Here is a 21,072-nt window from a genome sequence, read left to right on the forward strand (position 1 = left end):
TAGACCCTACCTCCTGTGCCTTGAGTGGAAGAGGTTGGGGCAACATTGACCCTCACTGGGGCAAAGCTTAGGCACTGAGGAGACAGCAAACCTCAGTAAAGCTCTGTAATCTTGAGACAAAGGCTGACTCTAATAAAACAGCCTAGTTCAAGGTGAGGGATGCCAGTGGAAACAGTGAACACACTAAGATTTGGACTTAGTGGTAAGACATTGGAGGAGGTGAAAGCCACCCTACTGTCAGAGGCCTAGAAACTGGACCCCTTCACCACCCCCTGTATTCACAGATCAAGCCCTGGCTATACTGACAACCAAGCTTTATTACTTTATTAAAGCTGAACAAGCATATCAAGAGTTAGGGCATGGAAGGGAGGAAGCAGGAGGAAGCTCATGGGCTGGAGATGAACCAAGAAGGGTTGTCCATGAGGTGAAGTTGGGTCAGAGGGAGCAGGCATGGTCGAGGCTGTGCTTCCCATCCAGGAGTAGTGGGGAGGGAAATCACTGCTCCTGGGTGCCCCAGGAAATGTAGTCTGGCTGGGTGGCTGCATGGTACTCATCAATGAGCTCCTGAACAACCTCCCTAGACCTGTCCATCTCATCAAAGTTGTCCTTGAACATGTCCTCCTTACGGAACTGCTCAAGGAAGGCATCCCGCTTCCGCAGCTTGTCAAACTGCTGGCAGGAACTTTCAAAGAGCTGAAAGAGATGAAAATCTCCAAAATGCGAGCCAGGGGGTTAGGAGTGAACTTGGGGAAGATGATGAAGGTAGCCAGTGGAACAGACTCTCCTGAGAAGAACAGAAACCTAGACTCACCGAGGAGATGCTGGTGTGGTTGGCCATCATGAGCCCACTGACCCGGTGGGCTGAGGGCAGGTAGGGAGACTTCCTCGACAGGGCCACTTGGATGCTGGCGGGGCCCCACGGGATGAAGTTGGCCAACTTCCGTTCCCGAATCCTCTGCAGGCTCTTGTGGACCTGGGGTGGGCACACGAGCAGTGGAGGTGGCCTCTCCTCTACCCCTGCGGGTCCAGGGTGCGGGATGAAGGGGCCTCCCCTACCTGGGTGGGGTCCACCTCTCCCTGGATGATGTTGAGGATGGCGATGTAGCAGTGGTTGGTCTGGCGGTCTCGGCCTGTGGACACCATCACGTTCTTGGGCTGCAGCAGCCGCCTCATCACATCCAGGACCGTGGTCTTCCTCACGCTGGCCACCTGATGGGACAGTGAGACAGGAACCCGGCCAGCGCTCAGGGCAGAGTCCCCCTTTGGCTTTTCCTTGGCAGAAACCAAAGGCAGAGGGAGGGTAGAGAGCAAGTCAGCAAGAAAGTCGCCTGTTCTGTGCTAGTCCCTGAGCACAGTGCCTCGGGGCCCACAAAGGGCAGCTCCTGGGGCAGTGGGGAAGACAGAAAGGCTAGGGCAGGGCCTGCTGGGCCCAGGGCCGGCCTGGCCTGGGACACTGAAGGCTGCTCTTACTGACTGGTCCGTAGTGAGCGGGGTGTAGCCGGTCATGAGGAAGTGGAGCCGTGGGGTGGGAATGAGCGAGGCGATGAGGCCGATGAGGTCATTGTTCATGTAGCCAGGGTAGCGCAGGGTGGTGGTGCTGGCTGACATAATGGTGGACACCTGGGGACAGGCGTGCCATGTCATGGGCCTCGGCCTGGGTGGGACTTTCCTTCCCCAGATGACCCTCCAGCAAGGAGGGCTTCCAGTCCAAAGGAGTCCAGGAGTGGGGGCCCACCAGCTGGTTGATCTGGGAGAAAGACGGGTTCTGGATGTGCAGGCGGTCTGTGGCAATCCGGTTCAGGGCTGTGTTGTCCAGTACCACCTACGGGGACAGAAGAGGGTCACAGCATCTTGAGGATAAAATGGGCATAGAAATAAGATATTGGCTTAGCCCCTGCTGAACTCCAAAGCCAGGAAGTAGGTTTGTTAGTTAAAAAAAAGTACTGCTGGACGTGGTGGCTTATGCCTGTAATCCCTGCCGTTTGGGAGGCCAATGTGGGAGGATCACTTGAGGCCGGGAGTTGGACACCAGCCTGAGCAACACAGCAAGATGCCATCTCTGTAAAAAATATACATAAAAAATAACAGAAAGAAAAGTACTGTTTCTGGGGCATCATGAGATACTCTCAGACTACGCAGGGCAGTAAACAAACCCGTGAGTACCCACATGTGCCATACACTGTGCTTGGCTCTGGGGAGACCACAGAGAGGAACAGGCACCATCTTTCCCTTCATTAGGCCTGCAGTCTCATGGAGGGAGGCACACTAAATATAAAACAAAAAAGTATAGTTAACTCTCCGAAATACAAAGTAATCTGATCTTGACTGAGTAGTCAGGAAAGGTTTTGCTAAGAAAGTTTTCCTTGAGCTGAGAGTACAAGCATGAGTGGGCATGAAGCAGGCAAAGGTGGTGTACATGGTGGTGCGGGGAAGGTATATTCACTTCGTTGAGAGTTTTGCTGCCTAAAAGGATTCTAAGAAACTTAGAGGTCAGGACCTTATTTCCTAATTTGGCCCACAGGTATGGCTTTGTTGGTCCTCTGTTCTGTGTGTATAGGGGCTGGGGAAGGGCAGGGTGAATGAGACTCACTGGCCTGAGGAGACAGACCAAAGTCCTTTACTCTTTTTTTTTCTTTTTTTTTTTAAAACACAAGGTCTTGTTCTGTTGCCCAAGCTTGAGTGCAGTGGTGTGATCATGGCTCACTGCAGCCTTGACTTTCTGAGAAATCCCCCAACCTCAGCCTCCCGAGTAGCCAGGACTATAGGTGCACACCACCATGCCCGGCTAATTTTTTTTTTTATGTTATTTTTTGAGGCGGAGTCTCACTTTGTCACCCAGGCTGGAGTGCAATGGCGTGATCTTGGCTCACTGCAACCTTTGCCTCCAGGTTCAAGCGATTCTCCTGCCTCAGCCTCCAAGTAACTGGGACTACAGGCACATGCTACCAGGACCAGCTATTTTTTTTTTTTTTTGAGACGGAGTCTCACTCAATCACCCAGGCTGGAGTGCAATGGTGCGATCTCAGCTCACTGCAACCTCTACCTGCAGGGTTCAAGCAACTCTCCTGCCTCAGCCTCCTGAGTAGCTGGGACTAGATAGCTGGGACTACAGGCATACACCACCATGCCTGGCTAATTTTTTTAGTAGAGATGGGGTTTCTTCATGTTGGTCAGGCTGATCTCGAACTCCCAACCATAGGTGATCTGCCCACTTCAGTCTCCCAAAGTGCTGGGATTACAGGTGTGAGCCACCGCGCCCAGCCCTAATTTTTGTATTTTCTGTAGAGATAGGGTTTCACATGTTGCCCAGGCTAGTATTGAACTCCTGAGCTCAAGCAATCCATCTGCCTCGGCCTCCCAAAGTGCTAGAATTACAGGCATGAGCCACCACACCCAGCCCCTCAACTCTTTCTTTGCTCACCACACAGTCTGCATTCTGCGTCAGCCTCTTGAGTGTCAGGAGTGAATTGTACGGCTGAACCACCACATCACTCATCTCGTCCTGGTAGGGAAACACTGAATAAGTCTGCACAAGCTTCTTGGGGTACCTGAGAGAAAAGAGGGTGGTGGTATAGTGAACTGGAAGGACCCCCCATCACTGCCCATCTGTGCCATTTTGTACAAAAGGGGTGAGGGCAGAACTGAGTCTTCAAAGCCAAAAAGGATAAACCTGAAAGCTTCAAACTCTGTAGATCCCATCCCCTCCATAGCTAAGCCCCCACCCCCCAAAATAGCTTCCAACATGGTCCTTGGGTGGGTCTGTCCCTATGACTCAAAAGGGGTAGTGGCAGACTTTCTAGCTCAAGAGAAAAAAAGCAATGACATTATCCAGGGAACCAGGGTTAATGCCCTCTCCCCGAACACAGGCTTGCCTGTCATTCAGTCGCTCCAGGAGGTAGGAGCCCAGGCCAGAACCCGTACCCCCAGCGATGGAGTGACACAGCACGAAGCCCTGTGTGTATACAGGAATAAACAGACTCAGTTTCTCCTGCCACACTCTCACAACACAATTCTGATACCAGATGGGTGGGGTTTTACCACACACATCAGGTAAGCAGCCAATTCTACAGTAGATGCCAGCTGGGTATCCACTAATTCACTTGAATTCTGGACTACCTACAGACTGTCCCTGACTTAGGATGGTTTAATTTAAGATGTTTTGGCTTTATGATGGGTTTATCAGGATGTAATCCCATCTTAAATCAAGAAGCATCTGAATTACAACGGTTCAATTTACAATTTTTCAACTTCATGATGGGCTTATTGGGTTATAACCTGACGGATTTCTACTTACAATATTTTCAATTTTTTTTTTCTTTTCTTGAGACGGAGTCTTGCTCTGTCACCCAGGCTGTAGTGCAATGGCCCAATCTTGGCTCACCGCAACCTCTGCTTCCTAGGTTCAAGCCACTGTCCTGCCTCAGCCTCTCAAGTAGCTGGGATTACGGGCATGCACCACCATGCCTGGCTAATTTTTGTATTTTTAGTAGATATGGGGTTTCACCATTTTGGTCAGGCTGGTCTTGAACTCCTGACCTCAATTGATCTACCCGCCTCGGCCTCCCAAAGTGCTGGGATTACAGGTATGAGCTACTGCGCCCAGCCTCAAATTTGTTTTGGTTTTAGAGACAGGATCTCACTCAGTCCCCTAGACTGCAGTGCAGTGGTGTGATCATAGCTCACTGCAGCCTTGAATTCCTGGGCTCAAGGCATCTTCCTATCTCAACCTCCAAGTAGCTAGGACTACAGGCATGCAGCACCATGCCTGGATGATGTTTGTATTTTTTGCAGAGATGGGGTTTCACCATGTTGCCCAGGTCCTGGGCTCAGGTGATCCACCTACTTCAGCCTCCCAAAGTGCTGGGATTACAGGCATGAGCCACTGTGCCTAGTCAATATTTTCAATTTGTGATGTGTTTACATCCTGATAAACCCACTGTAAGTTGAGAAGTATCTGTACCTGAAGATAGCATCAGATCCCACAGAGTGAAGGCTCAGTCCCACAAGACTCTCCCACTTCCAGTGCCAATACAAGCTTCAGGTTGTTTTATCTGTGCCTCTGACCAACCGGCTATAAATCGGGGTTCTCAGGACTGCTCCTTGGGTTCAATTAATTTGTTAGAGTAGCTCGCAGAACTCAAGGAGACACCTACTTACATTTACCCGTTTGTTATAAAGGATATTTGAAAGGATACAAATAAACAGCCAGATGAAGAGATACCGAGGGGAAGCTCTGGAAGGGTCCGGTGCACAGGAGCTGCTGCCCTGTGGTGCTGGGTTTGCAGCCTCCCGACCTGTGGATGTGTTCTTGTTCACCTTCCTGGAAGCCCCCGAACTCAGTCCTTTTGGATTTTTATGGAGGCTTCATTACACAGGCATGACTGATTAAATCATTGACAATTGGGTGCTCTACTCAATCTTCATCCCTCTCCCTTCCCCAGAGGTGAGGGATGGGCCTGTAAATTCCAACCCTCAGAGCACCAGGTTTGTTCCCCTGGCAACCAACACCCCATCCAGTGGCTATCTGGGACTTTCCAAAAAATCGCCTCTTTAACATAAGCTCAGGTTTGGTTGAAAGGCACTTGTTCCTCCTTAGTACAGCAGTTAGTAAAATTAACTAATTAAAATAAAATGAAAGATTAATCTAAAAGAAAGGGGCTTGTTATAAATAACAAAAGACTGTCTTTCACCTTTATCACTCTGGAGCTGTTCTGGAGCTGTTTCAGAAACCAAGGACGAAAGGTCAAATATTGTAACAAAACATACTCTTATTGCTCTAGTCCCTTAGGAAATTACATGGGTTGTAAGAGTTGTAAGCCAGGAACAGATCGCACCCAGCATGGGGAGAGGTGGAGAGGCAGTCTCCAAGGATCTGGGGGAGAGACTTCGGCATGGCTCACTCCCCATTCCCAAAACGCCCATGTCTCAAAGCTTCCTCTTTGAGGCTGAGGCTCCTTGGGAAGGTTTGGAGCTGGAGAAGAAGCTGAATGACTCATGCCTAAGGGGCCAGTGCCATTCAGATTTATGACTTCCTTGAGAACAAAGATTATATTTTATTCACCTCAATATCCCACATCTGATGCTCCATAAATGGGTTTTGAATTGAATTGCTCCCCTTACATCACCTATCCAGGCCACCTCCTGACATTTCCCCAGCACTCTTCAGCCTCCCTGCCCATTCCTTCCCCCACTCCATAACTTCACCTCTAAACTGTCACTTCCATCTGCTTCTCGGTCTATGATATCAAAGATGTCTTCATGAATTTTCTCACCCTGTATAGAGACATGGAAAGGGAGGGTCAGGCCAAAGGTTCCAGAGCGCATCTTTTCTCAGTACAGCACTGTCTACCCTGGAATACTGTTGCCACCCTGAAGCAAAGCCTAGGCTGTAGCCCTCAACCCAGAAGTGCTACTATTGCAAATGATTTGCACAAAATTTGCATAAACCTCTCCCTGGCTGTCCCTCTTGTTTGGGGAATCCTTTTGTCTCTTATTTTCTGGCAGTCTGGTCAAATTCCTAGTAGCTTGAGCCTGCCTTGCCTCTGGATGGGAATATCAAAGGTCTCTGGAATAGTCGCCTGGACACCTGGGAGAATCCACTGGCCCAGTTGTTGCCAGCTCCTCCTCCATGCTCCGACAGGTAGATGTTCTCTGGGTTGTAGAGCTTGGCATAGGGGGAGTTGAGGATGGAGTGGATCACCCGGGGCTCCAGGTCCAGCAGCACGGCCCGGGGGATGTAGTGCTCATCGTCTGCCTGTCAAGGGGAGTCCAGGAGGGGGCCCAATCAGCTAGGGTGGCCCAAGTCCTAAGTCCTCCCAACTCTGGCTCCCTCCAGCCCTCCCTCCTCAAGCCAGCCGCCTGGCCCCTCTGCCCAGCAGCGTTCCCAGTACCAGGCCACTCCCTTCCCAAGTCGCTGGGGGCACCTGGTAGAAAAAGACGTCCTTGCGGTCAGTGCCTTCGGTGGCGAACTCCTCCACGATGCCCTCGGGGCTGATACCATGCTCAGCACACAGCTGTTTCCAGAACTCGAACCCAACTGGGGGAGGGGGGAGATGCCCGGGTCTGCTGGAGCCTTAAGGCCTGAGGAGCCCAGTTTTAGTCTCAGAGGCCGACACGATCAGAGGGTGGACCCAAAATGCCTGGGTCTGGTGGCTGCTCCAGTTCCGGGCTGGGAGCGCAGCTCTCGGTCTGGGTTATCCAGAGCAGCAGGCTAGGGGGTTCATGGAAGGGGAAGGGGGACTGGTGGAAGCCAGGCACTTGGGTGGGACCCGAAGGGGCAGAACCAGAGACCGGTGGGGGCGGCGGTCGCTTGCTCACTCTGGTTGCCGCACTGGCCCAGCTGCAGGGTGATGATCTCCCGGGGCATCGCTCTTCAGACGTGGGCGCCCCAGCCCCGGCCTGGCGAGAGTCACGGCTGAGACGAATGTCTGGCAGCCAGGCGCGCAGGACGTGGGGAGCGCGCGCTCTCTTCGCCTCTTGACGCGGATGCTCGGTCTGCGCGTGTGCAGCGCAGGCCTCTTCTCGGCCGGTGGGCCGGGGAGCCCAACCTGGGCATCATTTTCTCCGTCAGCAGTCGCAGCTGGAATTCGGCACAAGCGCACAGTCAGGCCACGCCTGCTCCTGCCCACCGCTCCGCGCCTGCGCAGTGAGACTCGTTAGGGGTGGCAGGGTCGGAACATGGATGTGTGGGGGAGGGGAAGGGAGTGGAGGGGAGAGGAGGGGAGGGGAGGGGAGACGCAGGAAGGGGAAGGGAGGGGAGGGGAGGGGAGGGGCGAAGCCACCAGGTGGACGTGCTTGTCCACGTGTAAGGAGTCACCTACCTATATTGGTAGGTGAGGACTCTGCCAGCTTTGCTAGGTCCAAGGGCTAGAAGCCAGCTTTTCTTCGTTTAAATTTCTATGTTTCAACGGTGTTACAATACATACACATGTATGTTACCTTTTCATTTTTTATTTTTTAGAAGTGTCTCGCTCTGTCGCCCAGGCTGGAGTGCAGTGGTATGATCATAGCTCACTGTAGCCTCGAACTTCTGGCTTAAGTGATCCTCCCACTTCAGCCTCCTGAGTAGCTGGGACTACAGGCGTGTGCTACCACGCCCAGGTAATTTTTAAATTTTGAAAATGTATTTTTATAAAGATGGGGATCTCACCGTGTTGCCCAGGATGGTCTTGAACTCCTGGCCTCAATCAATCCTCCTACCTCGGCCTCCCAAAATGCTGGGATTACAGGCATGAGCCACCACTCCTGGCCAAAATTTACCACTGTAACCATTTGTAATTACTGCATACAGTTCTGTGGCATCAAGTACACTCACATTGCTCTGTAACCATCACCACCATTCTTTTCTAGAACTTTCTCATCTTCCCAAACTGAAACTCTGTAGTGATTAAACAGTGACTTCCCCTTGACTACTCTAGGTACGTGATACGAGTAGAATTATACAGTATTTGTCTTTTTGGGTCTGGCTGCTTTCACTTAATATCTTCAAGATCCTTCCATTTTGTAGCGTGTGTCAGAATTTCCTTCCTTTTTACAACTGAATAATGTTACGTTGTATAGATGTACCACATTTTGCATAACCATTCATCCCTCCATGGACATTTGGGTTGCTTCCACCTTTTGGCTGTTGTGAATGTTGCTGCTTTGAATGTGAGTGTACAGATATCTGTCTGAGTCTCTGCTTTCAATTATTTTGGATATACACCCACAGGTAGAATTGCTGGATCTTATGGTAATTCTGTTTAATGTTCTGAGGAATCGCCATATGGTTTTCCATGGTAGCTGCAGCGATTTTATATTCCCACCAGCGATGCACAAGGGTTCAATTATATAAATTTTATAGGAGGCTATTGGTTTGCACTGAGCTCCTGTGCTAGGCCCAACAGACCAAAACAAAATGGAGTCACTCATGCTAAAGTTCCATGTCACTAAGCAACACTAAGTTGTTTATCAAACCTTCAGAGGAATCAGGAGAGAGAAGGAACAGCCAAAACCCCAAACAGGCCAGTTTTAGCCAGCATGATACGGAAGTCCTTTCTGCTTTAACCTTTACAAGAAAAGTAACTTTGAAATGACCAATCTACTTTTTTTTCTTCTGTTTCTATTTTTCTCCGCCCTTTTTCATCCATAAAACTAACCTGTGCTTGACTCATCTGAATACTCATTCTATTTATTTTATGGAATGAAATGTAGCCTGATTCTAGAATCACAAACACTGTCAATGCCACTTAAGGTTTTTTTTTTTTGAGACAAAGTCTCACTCTGTTGCCTAGGTTGGAGTGCAGTGGCACCATCTCAGCTTACTACAACCTCTGCCTCTCTCAGGTTCAAGCAATTCTCCTGGCTCAGCCTCACTAGTAGCTGAGATTACAGGGGTACGCCACCACACCTGGCCAATTTTTTTGTATTTTTGGTAGAGACAGGGGTTTCATTATGTTGCCCAGACTGGTCTTGAACCCCTGAGCTCAGGTAATGTACCTGCCTCAGCCTCCCAAAGTGCTGGGATTATAGGCGTGAGCCACCATGCTCAGCCAAGTTAAAAAAAAAAATTTTTTTTTTTTGAGACAGAGTTTCACTCTTGTTGCCCAGGCTGGAGTGCAATGGCGCAATCTCGACTCACCGCAGGCTCCACCTCCCGGGTTCAAGCCATTCTTCTGCCTCAGCCTCCCAAGTAGCTGGGATTACAGGCATGTGCCATCACGCCCAGCTAATTTTGTATTTTTAGTAGAGATGGGGTTTCTCCATGTTGGTCGACCTCAGGTGATCTGCCTGTCTTGGCCTCCCAAAGTGACAGGATTACAGGCGTGAGCCACCACGCCCAGCCTTTTTTTTTTTTTTTTTTTTTTTTGAGATGTAGTCTCACTCTGTAGCCCAGGCTGGAGTGCAATGGCTTGATCTCAGCTCAGTGCAACCTCTGCCTCCTGGGTTCAAGCAATTCTTCTGCTTCAGCCTCCCAAGTACCTGGGATTATAGGCATGCTTCACTATACTCTGCTAATTTTTGTATTTTTAGTAGAGACGGGGTTTTACCATGTTGGCCAGGCTGGTCTCAAACTCCTGACCTTGTGATCTGCCCACCTTGGCCTTCCAAAATGTTGGGATTACAGGCGTGAGCCACTGCACCCGGCCTCTGAGACTTTTTATGCAGCCTTGACATCCTGGGCTCAAGCGATCTTTCCACCTCAGCCTCCTGAGTAGCTGGGGCCACAGGCACAGGCCACCATGCCAGCAATTTTTTGTTTTTTGTTTTTTGTTTTTTTGAGACAGAGCCTCTTTCTGTTGCCCAGGCTGGAGTGCGATGGCATAATTTTGGCTCACTGCAACCTCCACCTCCCATGTTCAAGTGATTATCTCACCTCAGCCTCTCGAGTAACTGGGCTTACAGGCATGAGCCAACACACCCGGCTAATTTTTGTATTTTTAATAGAGATGGGGTTTCACCATGTTGGCCTGGCTGGTCTTGAACTCCTGACCTCAGGTGATCCACCTGCCTTGGCCTCCCAAAGTGCTGGGATTACAGGTGTGAACCACCACACCTGGCCTTTACAGTGACTTTTCTACATTCCACCAGGCTGGCTGTTCCCTCAGGAATAACCTCCTGTGTGTCTGAATCGTATATACCCATCTGTGACTAGAATAGTGAACTGTGAGTCCTACATCACCCAAACATGCTCTTTCACTCTGCATACTGCCCCTAAATTAGTCACTCTCAGAATCCATTTTAGTAAATCTTCCTCAGGAAGCTGATAATACTGATCTACGAACTGGAACAATTCCTCCACACTCTACTCTCTGGTTTCAATAGTTACTTGGTTCCTTCACACGGACTACCTTCTTGGTAACCACAGGTCTCAGAAGTACTTTCTGTCGTCCCTGCATAATTTTCTTCTTTGTGGGTGACTCAGAGGCTAGTGGCCTAAGCTCAGCCAGACTCACATCTGTGCTTGGTCCAGCCTCAATTCCTAACCCAGCACCCTCTTTTACTTTCATTTTAGCCATTATAGATAACAATAATCAAGGGACTGAATATTTCACATTTTTCTTACTAGTTTGCATTTTCTTATGCATTCAATGAACCAATTCCTGGGGAGTTGGATCCATCTCTAAATTCCACTGGTAAGTTTTACCTTTAGTAACTGATCTCAACAGAGTTGTGGCTTCACACCATGGTGACCACATGGTCACCCAGGAATCGAAGACCTCTTCCCCCACCCTTTTATCATTTTTCTTCCCAAACCACTTGTTTATGTGAGTCAGGGTCATTCTGCAAATCCCACTTCACTGACACCAATTGTTTAGAGAAAACTCTCTAACGATTTCCTCTACTCCCATGCCACAGCAATCATCCACACAGAAGATTTCTGTGACCATACACATGGGGCTTTTTTCCCCACCCAGCACTGGACACCAGCTGGGTGTCCTTTAATTCAGTTCCAACACCATCTACCCAGAGATAGTGTCAGATCTCATAGGTTGAGGGCTTAGTCCCCAAGACTGCCTCCCTGCCCCGTACCAATCCCAAGTCTGGGCCTCCAGAACTTCGGACCAGCAGGCTTCAAGCTGGGGTTCTCATGACCCCCTCTTTGGGTCCAATTAGTTTGTGGGAGCAGCTCACAGAACTTGGGAAAACACTGACAATTACTGGTTTATTAGAAACCATATGCAGGCGTGGTGTAGTGGCTCATGCCTATAATCCCAGCTCTTTGTGAGGCCGAGGCAAGTGGATCGTTTGAGGTTAGGACTTCGAAACCAGCCTGGGCAACATGGTGAAACCATCTCTACTTAAAAAAAAAAAAAATAGCCAGGCATTTTTGATGGGTGCCTGTAATCCCAACTACAAGGAAGGCTAAGGCAATGAGACTTGTGTGAACCTTGGAGGCGGAGGTTGCAGTGAGCCGAGATGGCCCACCACTGCACTCCAGCCTGGGTGAAAGACCAAGACTCCGTCCAAAAAAAAAAAAAAAAAAAGCCCGTAGATTGCAACGGATACAGATGAAGAGACACAGAAGGTGAGAGGTGAGGTTTGAGGGCAGGGCTGTGGAGCTTCCATGCCCTTTGTGGGCACTCCACCCTCCAGGAACCTCCAGGTGTTCAGGCATCTGGAAGCTTCACTAAACCCTGTCCTCTAGGGTTTTCATGGAAGCTTTATGGGAGGATCTTAAGGCCCACAGGCAGAAAGGCCCAGGAATGTTAGAGTGAAAGGAGGGCAGGAGGTGGTCAGACACTGCCCCTGAGGGCTAACACACCCAATATTATAACAAAAGACTAACAAGGACAATGGGAGTCCTGAGCTGTGGATGGAAACCAATATGTATCATAACACCACACCATCTTTAAAAAAAAAAAAATAGAGACAGGGGTCTCGCTGTGTTGCCCAGGCTCATCTCGGACTCCTGGGCTCCCTGGGCACAGTGGCATAACCAGTAATCCCAGCACTTTGGGAGGCCGAGGCGGGAGAATCATTTAAGGCCAGGAGTTTGAGACCTGCCTGGGCAATATAGTGAGGCCTCATCTCTGTAAAAAAAAAAATTTTTTTTTTTTTTTTTTTTTGAGACGGAGTCTTGCCCTGTCCCCCAGGCTGGAGTGCAGTGGCCCAGTCTCAGCTCACTGCAAGCCCCACCTCCTGGTTTCACCCATTCTCCTGCCTCAGCCTCCCAAGTAGCTGGGACTACAGGTACCCGACATCACGCCTGGCTAATTTTTTGTATTTTTAGTACAGGTGGGGTTTCACTGTGTTAGTCATGATGGTCTTGATCTGACCTCGTGATCCGCCCACCTTGGCCTCCCAAAGTGCTGGAATTACAGGCATGAGCCACCTCGCCCGGCCAAAAAAAATTTTTTTTAATTAGCCAAGTGTGGTGCCGATGCCTGTAGCCCCACCCAGCTCCTTGGGAGGCGGAGGTTGCAGTGAGCAGAGATCCCGCTGCCACTGCACTCCAGCCTGGGCAAGAGCAAGAGGCCTTGTCTCAAGAAAACAAAAACAAAAACTCCTGGGCTCAAGCAATCCTCCCTCCTCAGCCTCCCAAAGTGCTGGGGTTACAGGCGGGAGTCACTGCGCCCGGTCCATACTATCGTTTCCTTTATGTTTTGCACGTTTTATACTTTGTTAGAGAAAACATCCCCTATCCCTGTGTCATACAGTTATCTTTACGTTTTCTTCCCAAAGCTCTATAATAGCGTTGCTTGTTCCCTGTAGGGCTCTAGTTCATCTGGAATTTATTTGGAGGCCTGCCGTCAGATAGGATCTACTTTATCTTTTCCATATGGATGGCCAATTGTCTCCAAACCAATTACTGAAGAGGTGGTGCAGCCTCCCCCACCCCCTGGGGCGTTCCAAGTCTGCGCTGGGAAGACCGTTGCGTCGGTCTGTCCGTCTGTCCCCACCTGGCGGGCTTTCTCTGGGAACCGCTGCAGAGGCGCTGGGGAAAGCACCACAGCCAAGAGTCATGCTCAGACGAGAGATTGTGTTTTCTCCATCCTCTCTCTCTCTCTCTCTTTTTTTTTTTTTTTTTTTTTTAAATAAAAAACTCGGCCGCTTTCCAGTCCCCAGAATCCTCTGGGCTTCCTGAGAAGTTCTCTGGCTCGCCCCACGCCCGCCCTCTACCCGGCCTCGGCTCAGTTTCCCTCCCCGCACCCCGCCGGGCCTCCCAGCTTCCTCCAGCTCCGGCCAGGAGGATCTCCAGAGTCCCCCAAGAGGACCCAGTAATCTCGTCCTTTCAGGGAAGGGGGTTCATTGCTCCCTCTGAAGTTGAAGGGCGGGGTCGGAGCTCCTTCGTTAGCCTTGAGGCTCCCTTCCCCCGACAGAACCACTCCTTAGGGGCTGGCTGGCTTCAGAGGCTTCTCCCAGTCGGTCCAGGTGAAGCGCATGGCTTCAAGAGATGAGAATAAACTGGCCTTCGGCCACGTGAGTCTGGTAGGGCTTTAACGTAGTAAGCTAAAGCCGGGCGCGGTGGCGCCATCTGTAGTCCCAGGTACTTGGGAGGCCCAGGATTGGTTGAGCAGAGGAGTTTGAGCCCAGTCTGGGCAACATAGCGAGACCCCCATCTCTAAAAATAATAATTAGCCGGGTGTGGTGGCTCACGCCTATAATCCGAGCACCTTGGGAGGCCGAGGCGGGCGGATCACTTGAGGTTGAGAGTTCGAGACCAGCCTGGCCAATATGGTGAAATGCCGTCTCTACTAAAAATACAAAAATGATCCGAGTGGTGGCACATGCCTATAGTTACAGCTACTTGGGAGGCTGAGTCAGGAGAATCGCTTGAACCTGGGAGGCAGAGGTTGCAGTGAGCCGAGATCTCGCCACTGCACTCCAGCCTGAGCGACAGAGTAAGACTCTCAAAAAAAATAAAATAGGCCAGGTGCGGTGGCTCACGCCTGTAATTCCAGCACTTTGGGACGCCGAGGGGAATGGATCACCTGAGGTCGTGAGTTTGAGACCAGCCTGGCCAATGTGATGAAACCCCATCTCTACTAAAAATACAAAAATTAGCCAGACATGGTGATGGTCACCTGTAAACCCAGCTGCTTGAGAGGATGAGACAGGAGAATCGCTTGAACCCGGGAGGCAGAGGTTGCAGTGAGCCAAGACCGTGCCATTGCAGTCCAGCCTGGGCGACAAGAGTGAAACTCCGTCTCAAAAACTAAAGTAATTAATTAAATAAAATAAAACAATAATAACAATGATAATTAGTTCATACACTTGGGAAACCAGGGAATTAAATTTTTCCTTTTCTTGTGATTCATAACAGTGCCTTACTCAAATATATAGTCTCCCAGAAGTTGAAGGATGAGTTTAAATCTCCCAAAAGTTGGAAAACTTTCTTCAAATCCCAGGTTGTAGGCAAGCAGGTTAGAAAATGTGAATTTGGCCGAGTGCGGTGGCTCACGCCTGTAATCCCAGCACTCTGGGAGGCCGAGGCACATGGATCACCTGAGGTTGGGAGTTCAAGACCAGCCTGACCAACATGGAGAAAACCCATCTGTACTAAAAATACAAAAAATTAGCTGGGCATGGTGGCACATGCCTGTAATCCCAGCTACTGGGGAGGCTGAGGAAGGAGAAGTGCTTGAACCTGGGAGGCGAAGGTTGTGGTGAGCTGAGAGATCATGACATCACGCTCTAGCCTGGGCAACAAGAGTGAAACTCCATCTCAAATTTAATAAAAAAAAAAAAAAATGGAAAATGTGAATCTGAGTTGGAGGAGCTGCACGGCACAGTTGCTCTCAGAAGCTATCTCTAACACACAGGAGGTGCCTCTCTTCCTAGTCTTATAGAAATAAGTTGGAAATTGAAATGTACTCACAGATCTGACCATAGGTCTCCCAGTCATTAGCAGGGTATGCTTTCCATTTCTCCTGAGAACTGACCAGTCGATATGGGTTACATGCGATGATGCATGAGCACCTAGCACAGTGACTGACTCATAGTAAGCACTTAACAAATATTAACCACTATTATTATTATCACTAGATGCAATCAGAACTGAGGTATAGCTTGGCTGCTGCTGCAGGCGAAAGTTTATTTTTTTTATTTTTATTTTATTTTTTTGAGACAAGATCTTGCTCTGTCATCCAGGCTGGAGTACACTGGCACAATCATGGCTGACTGCAGTCTCGACCTCCTGAGTCCTGGGGTCAATTGATCCTCCCACCTCAACCTCATGAGAACCTGGGACTACAGACACATACCACCACATTGGCTAATTTTTATGTGTTTGTTTTTGAGACAGAGTCTCACTCTGTTGCCCAGGCTGGAGTGCAGTGGCACGATCTCAGCTTACTGCAACGCCCCCATCTGGGGTTCAAGCAATTTTCCCACCTCAGCCTCTCAAGTAGCTGGAATTACAGGCAGCAGCCACCATGCCCGGCTAATTTGTATTTTTAGTAGAGACGAAGTTTCACCATGTTGGCCAGGCTGGTCTCGAACTCCTGACCTCAGGTGATCCTCCTGCCTTGGCCTCCCAAAGTGCTGGGATTACAGGCATGAGCCACTTCACCTGGCCATTTTTTTTTTTTTTTTTTTTTTTCTGTAGAGACAGGAGTTGCCCAGGCTGGTCTTGAACACCCAAGTACTTATGATCCCACAGATTCAGTTTAAGATCAAACTTTCATGAGGTTGAGCTTCTGCTCAGATTCATAGTCCTTCTTATAGGTTTCACATTCAGGGCCTCAAGGTCGTTTACCCATGGCTTGATTGTTGAATGTTGACTTCAAATTGCTTGGCTCCAAGTTCTCTGGTCCAGGTTGTGATAATGCAGTGGGGTGTGCTGTTCCTTAGTCTGAGGCCTTGGTCTGCCTCTGATAATAAATGTAGCATTTGTAAACTAACAAGTTGGTTAAATGTCCAGAGCCTTTCTTGGACATCCCAGGTGGAATAAAACATGTTTTGGAATGCACTTTCATTTCTGACCTTTCCTGAATGCCCAGCCTCCAGTATGTCAGGAGCACAGGTATCTTGTCGAGGTGAAGAGGCAGAGGTATGAGGTGGGCAAATGAGGCTGTGGCAGGGACTGGGAAGAAGAGCAGCTAATTAGAACTGCTTTTAGTCATGAGACTGGAATCTTATGACCCCAGGGAGTTTAACTTTCGAAATAACGAAAAGGGGGCCAGGCGCGGTGGCTCACGTCTGTAATCCCAGCACTTTGGGAGGCCGAGGCGGACAGATTGCCTGAGGTAAGGAGTTCGAGACCAGTCTGGCCAACATGGTGAAACCCCGTCTCTACTAAAAAAAAAAAAAAAAAAAAAAAAATAGCCAGACATGGTGGCGTCTGCCTGTAATCCCAGCTACTCAGGAGACTGAGGCAGGGGAATTGTTTGAACCAAGGAGGTGGAGGTTGCAGTGAGCCAAGATCGTGCCACTGCACTCCAGCCCGGGCACAGAGCAAGACTCTGTCTCAAAAACAAAACAAAATAAAACAAAACAAGAAAAGGAAAAATTAAAACAATGAAGGCAAAGAGCCGACGCTCTTTGTGTGAAGGGAGTTATACTAAATTCATATTTTAGTTGTGAAATAGAACAAAATGGGCTGTTTCTGTATTGTTTTCTCAAGGAATAGGAAAAAGAAAATAAGCCTAAAAGTAATCCTGTTTGTAGATCATTTGATTATTCTTCTCTTTTTTTTATTATGCATCTGTACTATGCTGGCACACTGGTATTTTTTTCTTGATAGATTTTTTTTTTTTTTTTTTGAGACGGAGTCTTGCTGTCACAGGCTGGAGTGCAGTGGTGTGATCTCGGCTCACTGCAAGCTCCACCCCCTAGATTCATGCCATCCTCCTGCCTCAGCCTCCCGAGTAGCTGGGACTACAGGCGCCCGCCAGCACGCCCGGCTAATTTTTTGTATTTTTAGTAGAGACGGGGTTTCACCATGTTAGCCAGGATGGTCTCCATCTCCTGACCTCATGATCCACCTGCCTCGGCCTCCCAAAGTGTTGGGATTACAGGCGTGAGCCACCGCGCCTGGCCCCTTTTCTTGATAGATTTATTTGCCATATCTTTTTTTTTTTCCTTTCCAACTCTTATTCTAGGTTCAGTGGGTACATGTGCAAGTTTGCACACTGTTTTGTTTTGTTTTGTTTTGAGACGGAGTCTCGCTCTGTCTCCCAGGCTGGAGTGCAGTGGCCAGATCTCAGCTCACCGCAAGCTCCGCCTCCCGGGTTTACGCCATTCTCCTGCCTCAGCCTCCCAAGTAGCTGGGACTACAGGCGCCCGCCGCCTCGCCCGGCTAGTTTTTTGTATTTTTTAGTAGATACGGGGTTTCACCGGGTTAGCCAGGATGGTCTCGATCTCCTGACCTCGTGATCCGCCCGTCTCAGCCTCCCAAAGTGCTGGGATTACAGGCGTGAGCCACCGCGCCCGGCTGTTTTGTTTTGTTTTGTTTGGAGATGGAGTTTTGCTCTTGTTGCCCAGGCTGGAGTGCAATGGTGCGAGCTCGGTTCACTGCAACCTCTGCCTTCCGGGTTCAAGCGATTCTCCTGCCTCAGCCTCCCGAGTAGCTGAGACTACAGGCATGTGCCACCATGCCCAGTTAATTTTGTATCTCTAGTAGAGACAGGGTTTCTCCATGTTGGCCAGGCTGGTCTCAAACTCCCGACCTCAGGTGATCCACCTGCCTCGGCCTCCTAAAGTGCTGGGATTATAGGTGTGAGCCACCGCGCCTGGCCTTGCATACTGTTTTAAGCTGGGAAAATAGAGATAGCAAACCAAAGTCATATGGTTTTGTAAAGGAGATAAACATACCAAAAAGTCAGCACCTAATGTAGAATAGGGAACTCCTCATCTTCATCTTCCTCTTCCACCTTTTTCCGGCCGACTTTAGCAGGACCCTTTGTGCCATCAGACTTTCCTTTCGACTTGTAGACAGCAACATCCTTCTCATACTTTTCCCTCAGCTTTGCCGCCTGAGTGATATAAGGCTGCTTTTCACTGTCATTTAAGTTCTTCCACATCTCACCCAGCTTTTTTGCCATGTCTCCAATACAGATGCTGGGGTTTGTGGATTTGATGTTGGGGCAGAATTCTGAACAGAACAGGAAGAATCCAGATGGTGGCCTTTTGGGAGCGTTAGGATCCTTCTTCTTCTTGCCTCCCTTAGCTGGTCCATAATCCTTCATTTCCCGATCATAGCGCACTTTATCCACCTTTGCCTGTTCATCGAATTTAGATTTCTCTTTCTCGGACATTGTCTTCCACCTCTCAGAGCACTTCTTGGAAAATTCTGCAAAATTGACAGGGACCTTTGGGTTTTTCTTCTTATGTTCTTCTCTTCATGTCTACACAAAGAAGGCATAATCAGACATCTTGCCCTTTGGTTTCTTGGGGTCACCTTTAGCCATCCTGACTGTATTGTTCGCTAGTCTTGTTCTTCAAATATTACAGCCAATCATGCCACACTTGCCTGTGATCTCTCCAAACATAAAACCACATTCACACCTCAATGGCCACCAAATCATTCAGCACTTAACTGTGAGCGGTTTGAAGCTACCAGTTTGAGCACTAGTGACTTATTTTTTCCCCCGAGGCTTTGGATAGCTCTAGGGATCTCAACAGGGGTGGAGGAACCAGCTCACCTTTGGCATAGTAACAAAATGTGGCCAATTGAGGTTTCGCATAAATCACAGCAGCATTGTTCACTAGTGCCAGAGTCATCTCTGTGGGGTTACAAATTAGACTGTGGTTCTGGGTTGTTTTTTTTTTTTTTTCTTTTTTTTTGAGACAGAGTCTCGCTCTGTCCCCCAGGCTGGAGTGCAGTGGCGCGATCTCGGCTCACTGCAAGCTCTGCCTCCTGGGTTCACGCCATTCTCCTGCCTCAGCCTCCTGAGCAGCTGGGACTACAGGGGCCTGCCACCACGCCCAGCTAATTTTTTGTATTTTTAGTAGAAACGGGGTTTCACCGTGTTAGCCAGGATGGTCTCGATCTCCTGCCCTTGTGAACTGGCCGCCTCGGCCTCCCAAAGTGCTGGGATTACAGGCGTGAGCCACCGCGCCCAGCCAAAAAGATTGGTTTTATAGACAGAAAAGGACTGAGGAAAGCAGAAACAGAGAACAAAAAGTGGATTGGTTGTTTCAAAGTGATTTCCTTACAGGATTAAAACAGAGGGGACATCGTTATCATGGCAACAGGTAAACTGAGCCCTTTGGATTGGTTGCTGTGAATCTCGTGGTGTGTGGTTTTTTTTTTAAATTATTTAATTTAAATATCTTTTTTTGAGACAGAGTCTTGCTCTACCACCCAGGCTGGAGTGCTATGGCATGATCTTGGCTCACTGCAACCTCCGCCTCCCAGGTTCAAGCGATTCTCCTGCCTCAGCCTCCTGAGAAGCTGGGATTACCGGAACACACCACCATGCCAAGGTAATTTTTGTATTTTTAGTAGAGACCGGGTTTCACCATGTTGGCCAGGCTGGTATCAAACTTCTGACCTCAAGTAATGCTCCTGCCTTGGCCTCCCAAAATGCTGGGATTACAGGTATGAGCCACTATGCCTGGCCATTTTTTTTTTCTTTGAGATGGAGTGTCACTCTTGTTGCCCAAGCTGGCACAGTGCAGTGGTGCGATCTCGGCTTACTACAACCTCTGCCTCCCAGGTTCAAGTGATTCTCCTGCCTCAGCCTCCCAAGTAGCTAGGATTACAGGCATGTGCCACCACACCCAGCCTAAAGTACCTTGTTCTCCATATGACTCTGTTTCCCTGCAGCCTCAGATACCAACTCATTTCTTCTTTGGAGCTTTCTGCCGCCTAGGCTCTTGCAGTATTCTTCTCTATGGCTGTGCCTTTAGCTGCAAAAAAAAAAAGACTCCAAGTCAAATAGCTTAAATCATAGGAAAAATATATCTCACAATTGAAGAGCTTCAGGGCTGATTAGTTTGAAGGCTCAGCAGTGTCATCAGGGACTTGGGTACTTTCCACCTTTTTTTTTTTTTTTTTTGAGACAGGGTCTCACTCTATAACCCAGGCTGGAGTACAGTGGCATGATTTTGGCCCACCACAGCCTCGACCTCTGGACTCAAATGATCCTCCTGCCTCAGCCTCCCAAAGTGCTGGGACTACAGGCATGCGCCACCATGCCCAGCTAATTTTTTTGGGTTTTTTTGGTAGAGACAGGGTTTCACTATGTCACCTAGGCTAGTCTTGAACTTCTCGGATCAAGAAATCTGCCTGCCTTGGCCTCCCAAAGTGCTGCGATTACATGCATGAGCTGCTGCTCCCAGCTACCATCCACCGTTCTGGTCTACCACCCTGAAGACGATGGCTTGTCGTAAAGGTGCTCTCTGCACTGTTCAAGGATGACTGTAGCAGTGTGTGATGGTTAATTGGGTGTACTACTTGACTGGGCTAAGGGATGCCCAGATAACTGGTAAAACATTATTTCTGGCTGTGTCTGTGAGGATGTTTCTGGAAGGGATTTTCATTTGAGCTGATGAACTGAGTGAAGCAGATGACTCTCCCAGTATGGGTAGGCATCACTCAATCCATTAAAGGCCTGAATAGAACAAAAGGATGGAGCAAGGGTGAACTCACTCTCTCTGCTTGCGCTGAGACACCCATTTCCTCCTACCCTCAGACTTGGGCTT

General features: G+C 49.2%; 1 protein-coding gene, 1 long non-coding RNA gene and 1 pseudogene across 3 annotated transcripts; 1 reads left to right on the plus strand and 2 right to left on the minus strand.

The window, feature by feature from the left end:
- Positions 1-297: 297 nt before the first annotated feature.
- On the minus strand, positions 298-7,587 carry TUBG2 (tubulin gamma 2). 2 transcript variants are annotated; one of them, XM_008012610.3, is made up of 12 exons: positions 7,318-7,587; positions 6,924-7,036; positions 6,587-6,754; positions 6,205-6,273; positions 5,691-5,717; positions 3,873-3,952; positions 3,422-3,548; positions 1,736-1,822; positions 1,471-1,620; positions 1,057-1,209; positions 812-973; positions 298-693 (listed from the first exon to the last, which is right to left on the minus strand). In XM_008012610.3, the coding sequence occupies exons 1-12, from the start codon at positions 7,364-7,366 to the stop codon at positions 496-498; spliced, it is 1,383 nt and encodes a 460-aa protein (XP_008010801.1). In that variant the 5' UTR covers positions 7,367-7,587; the 3' UTR covers positions 298-495. The 2 variants fall into 2 exon arrangements, with proteins under 2 accessions (XP_008010801.1, XP_008010802.1); XM_008012611.2 differs by lacking the exon at positions 5,691-5,717.
- LOC140708692 (uncharacterized) lies at positions 7,560-20,226 on the plus strand. Its single transcript, XR_012088905.1, has 3 exons — positions 7,560-7,645; positions 7,961-8,100; positions 19,714-20,226. It is a non-coding gene; the product is annotated as an uncharacterized lncRNA (long non-coding RNA).
- LOC103243398 (high mobility group protein B3 pseudogene) lies at positions 18,252-19,003 on the minus strand (annotated as a pseudogene).
- Positions 20,227-21,072: the final 846 nt, after the last annotated feature.

The sequence above is a fragment of the Chlorocebus sabaeus genome, chromosome 16 (genome assembly GCF_047675955.1).
Source record: "Chlorocebus sabaeus isolate Y175 chromosome 16, mChlSab1.0.hap1, whole genome shotgun sequence".
NCBI lineage: Eukaryota > Metazoa > Chordata > Mammalia > Primates > Cercopithecidae > Chlorocebus > Chlorocebus sabaeus.

Coding starts and splice junctions, on each gene's coding strand:
- TUBG2 (XM_008012610.3), bottom strand. CDS start 7,366: ATGCCCCGGGAGATCATCACCCTGCAGCTGGGCCAGTGCGGCAACCAG. Junction 1,823..3,421: donor CGCAGAATGCAGACTGTGTG/GTGAGCAAAGAA, acceptor CTGTCCCCGTAG/GTGGTACTGGACAACACAGC. Junction 1,210..1,470: donor CGCTCACTACGGACCAGTCA/GTAAGAGCAGCC, acceptor CTGTCCCATCAG/GTGGCCAGCGTGAGGAAGAC.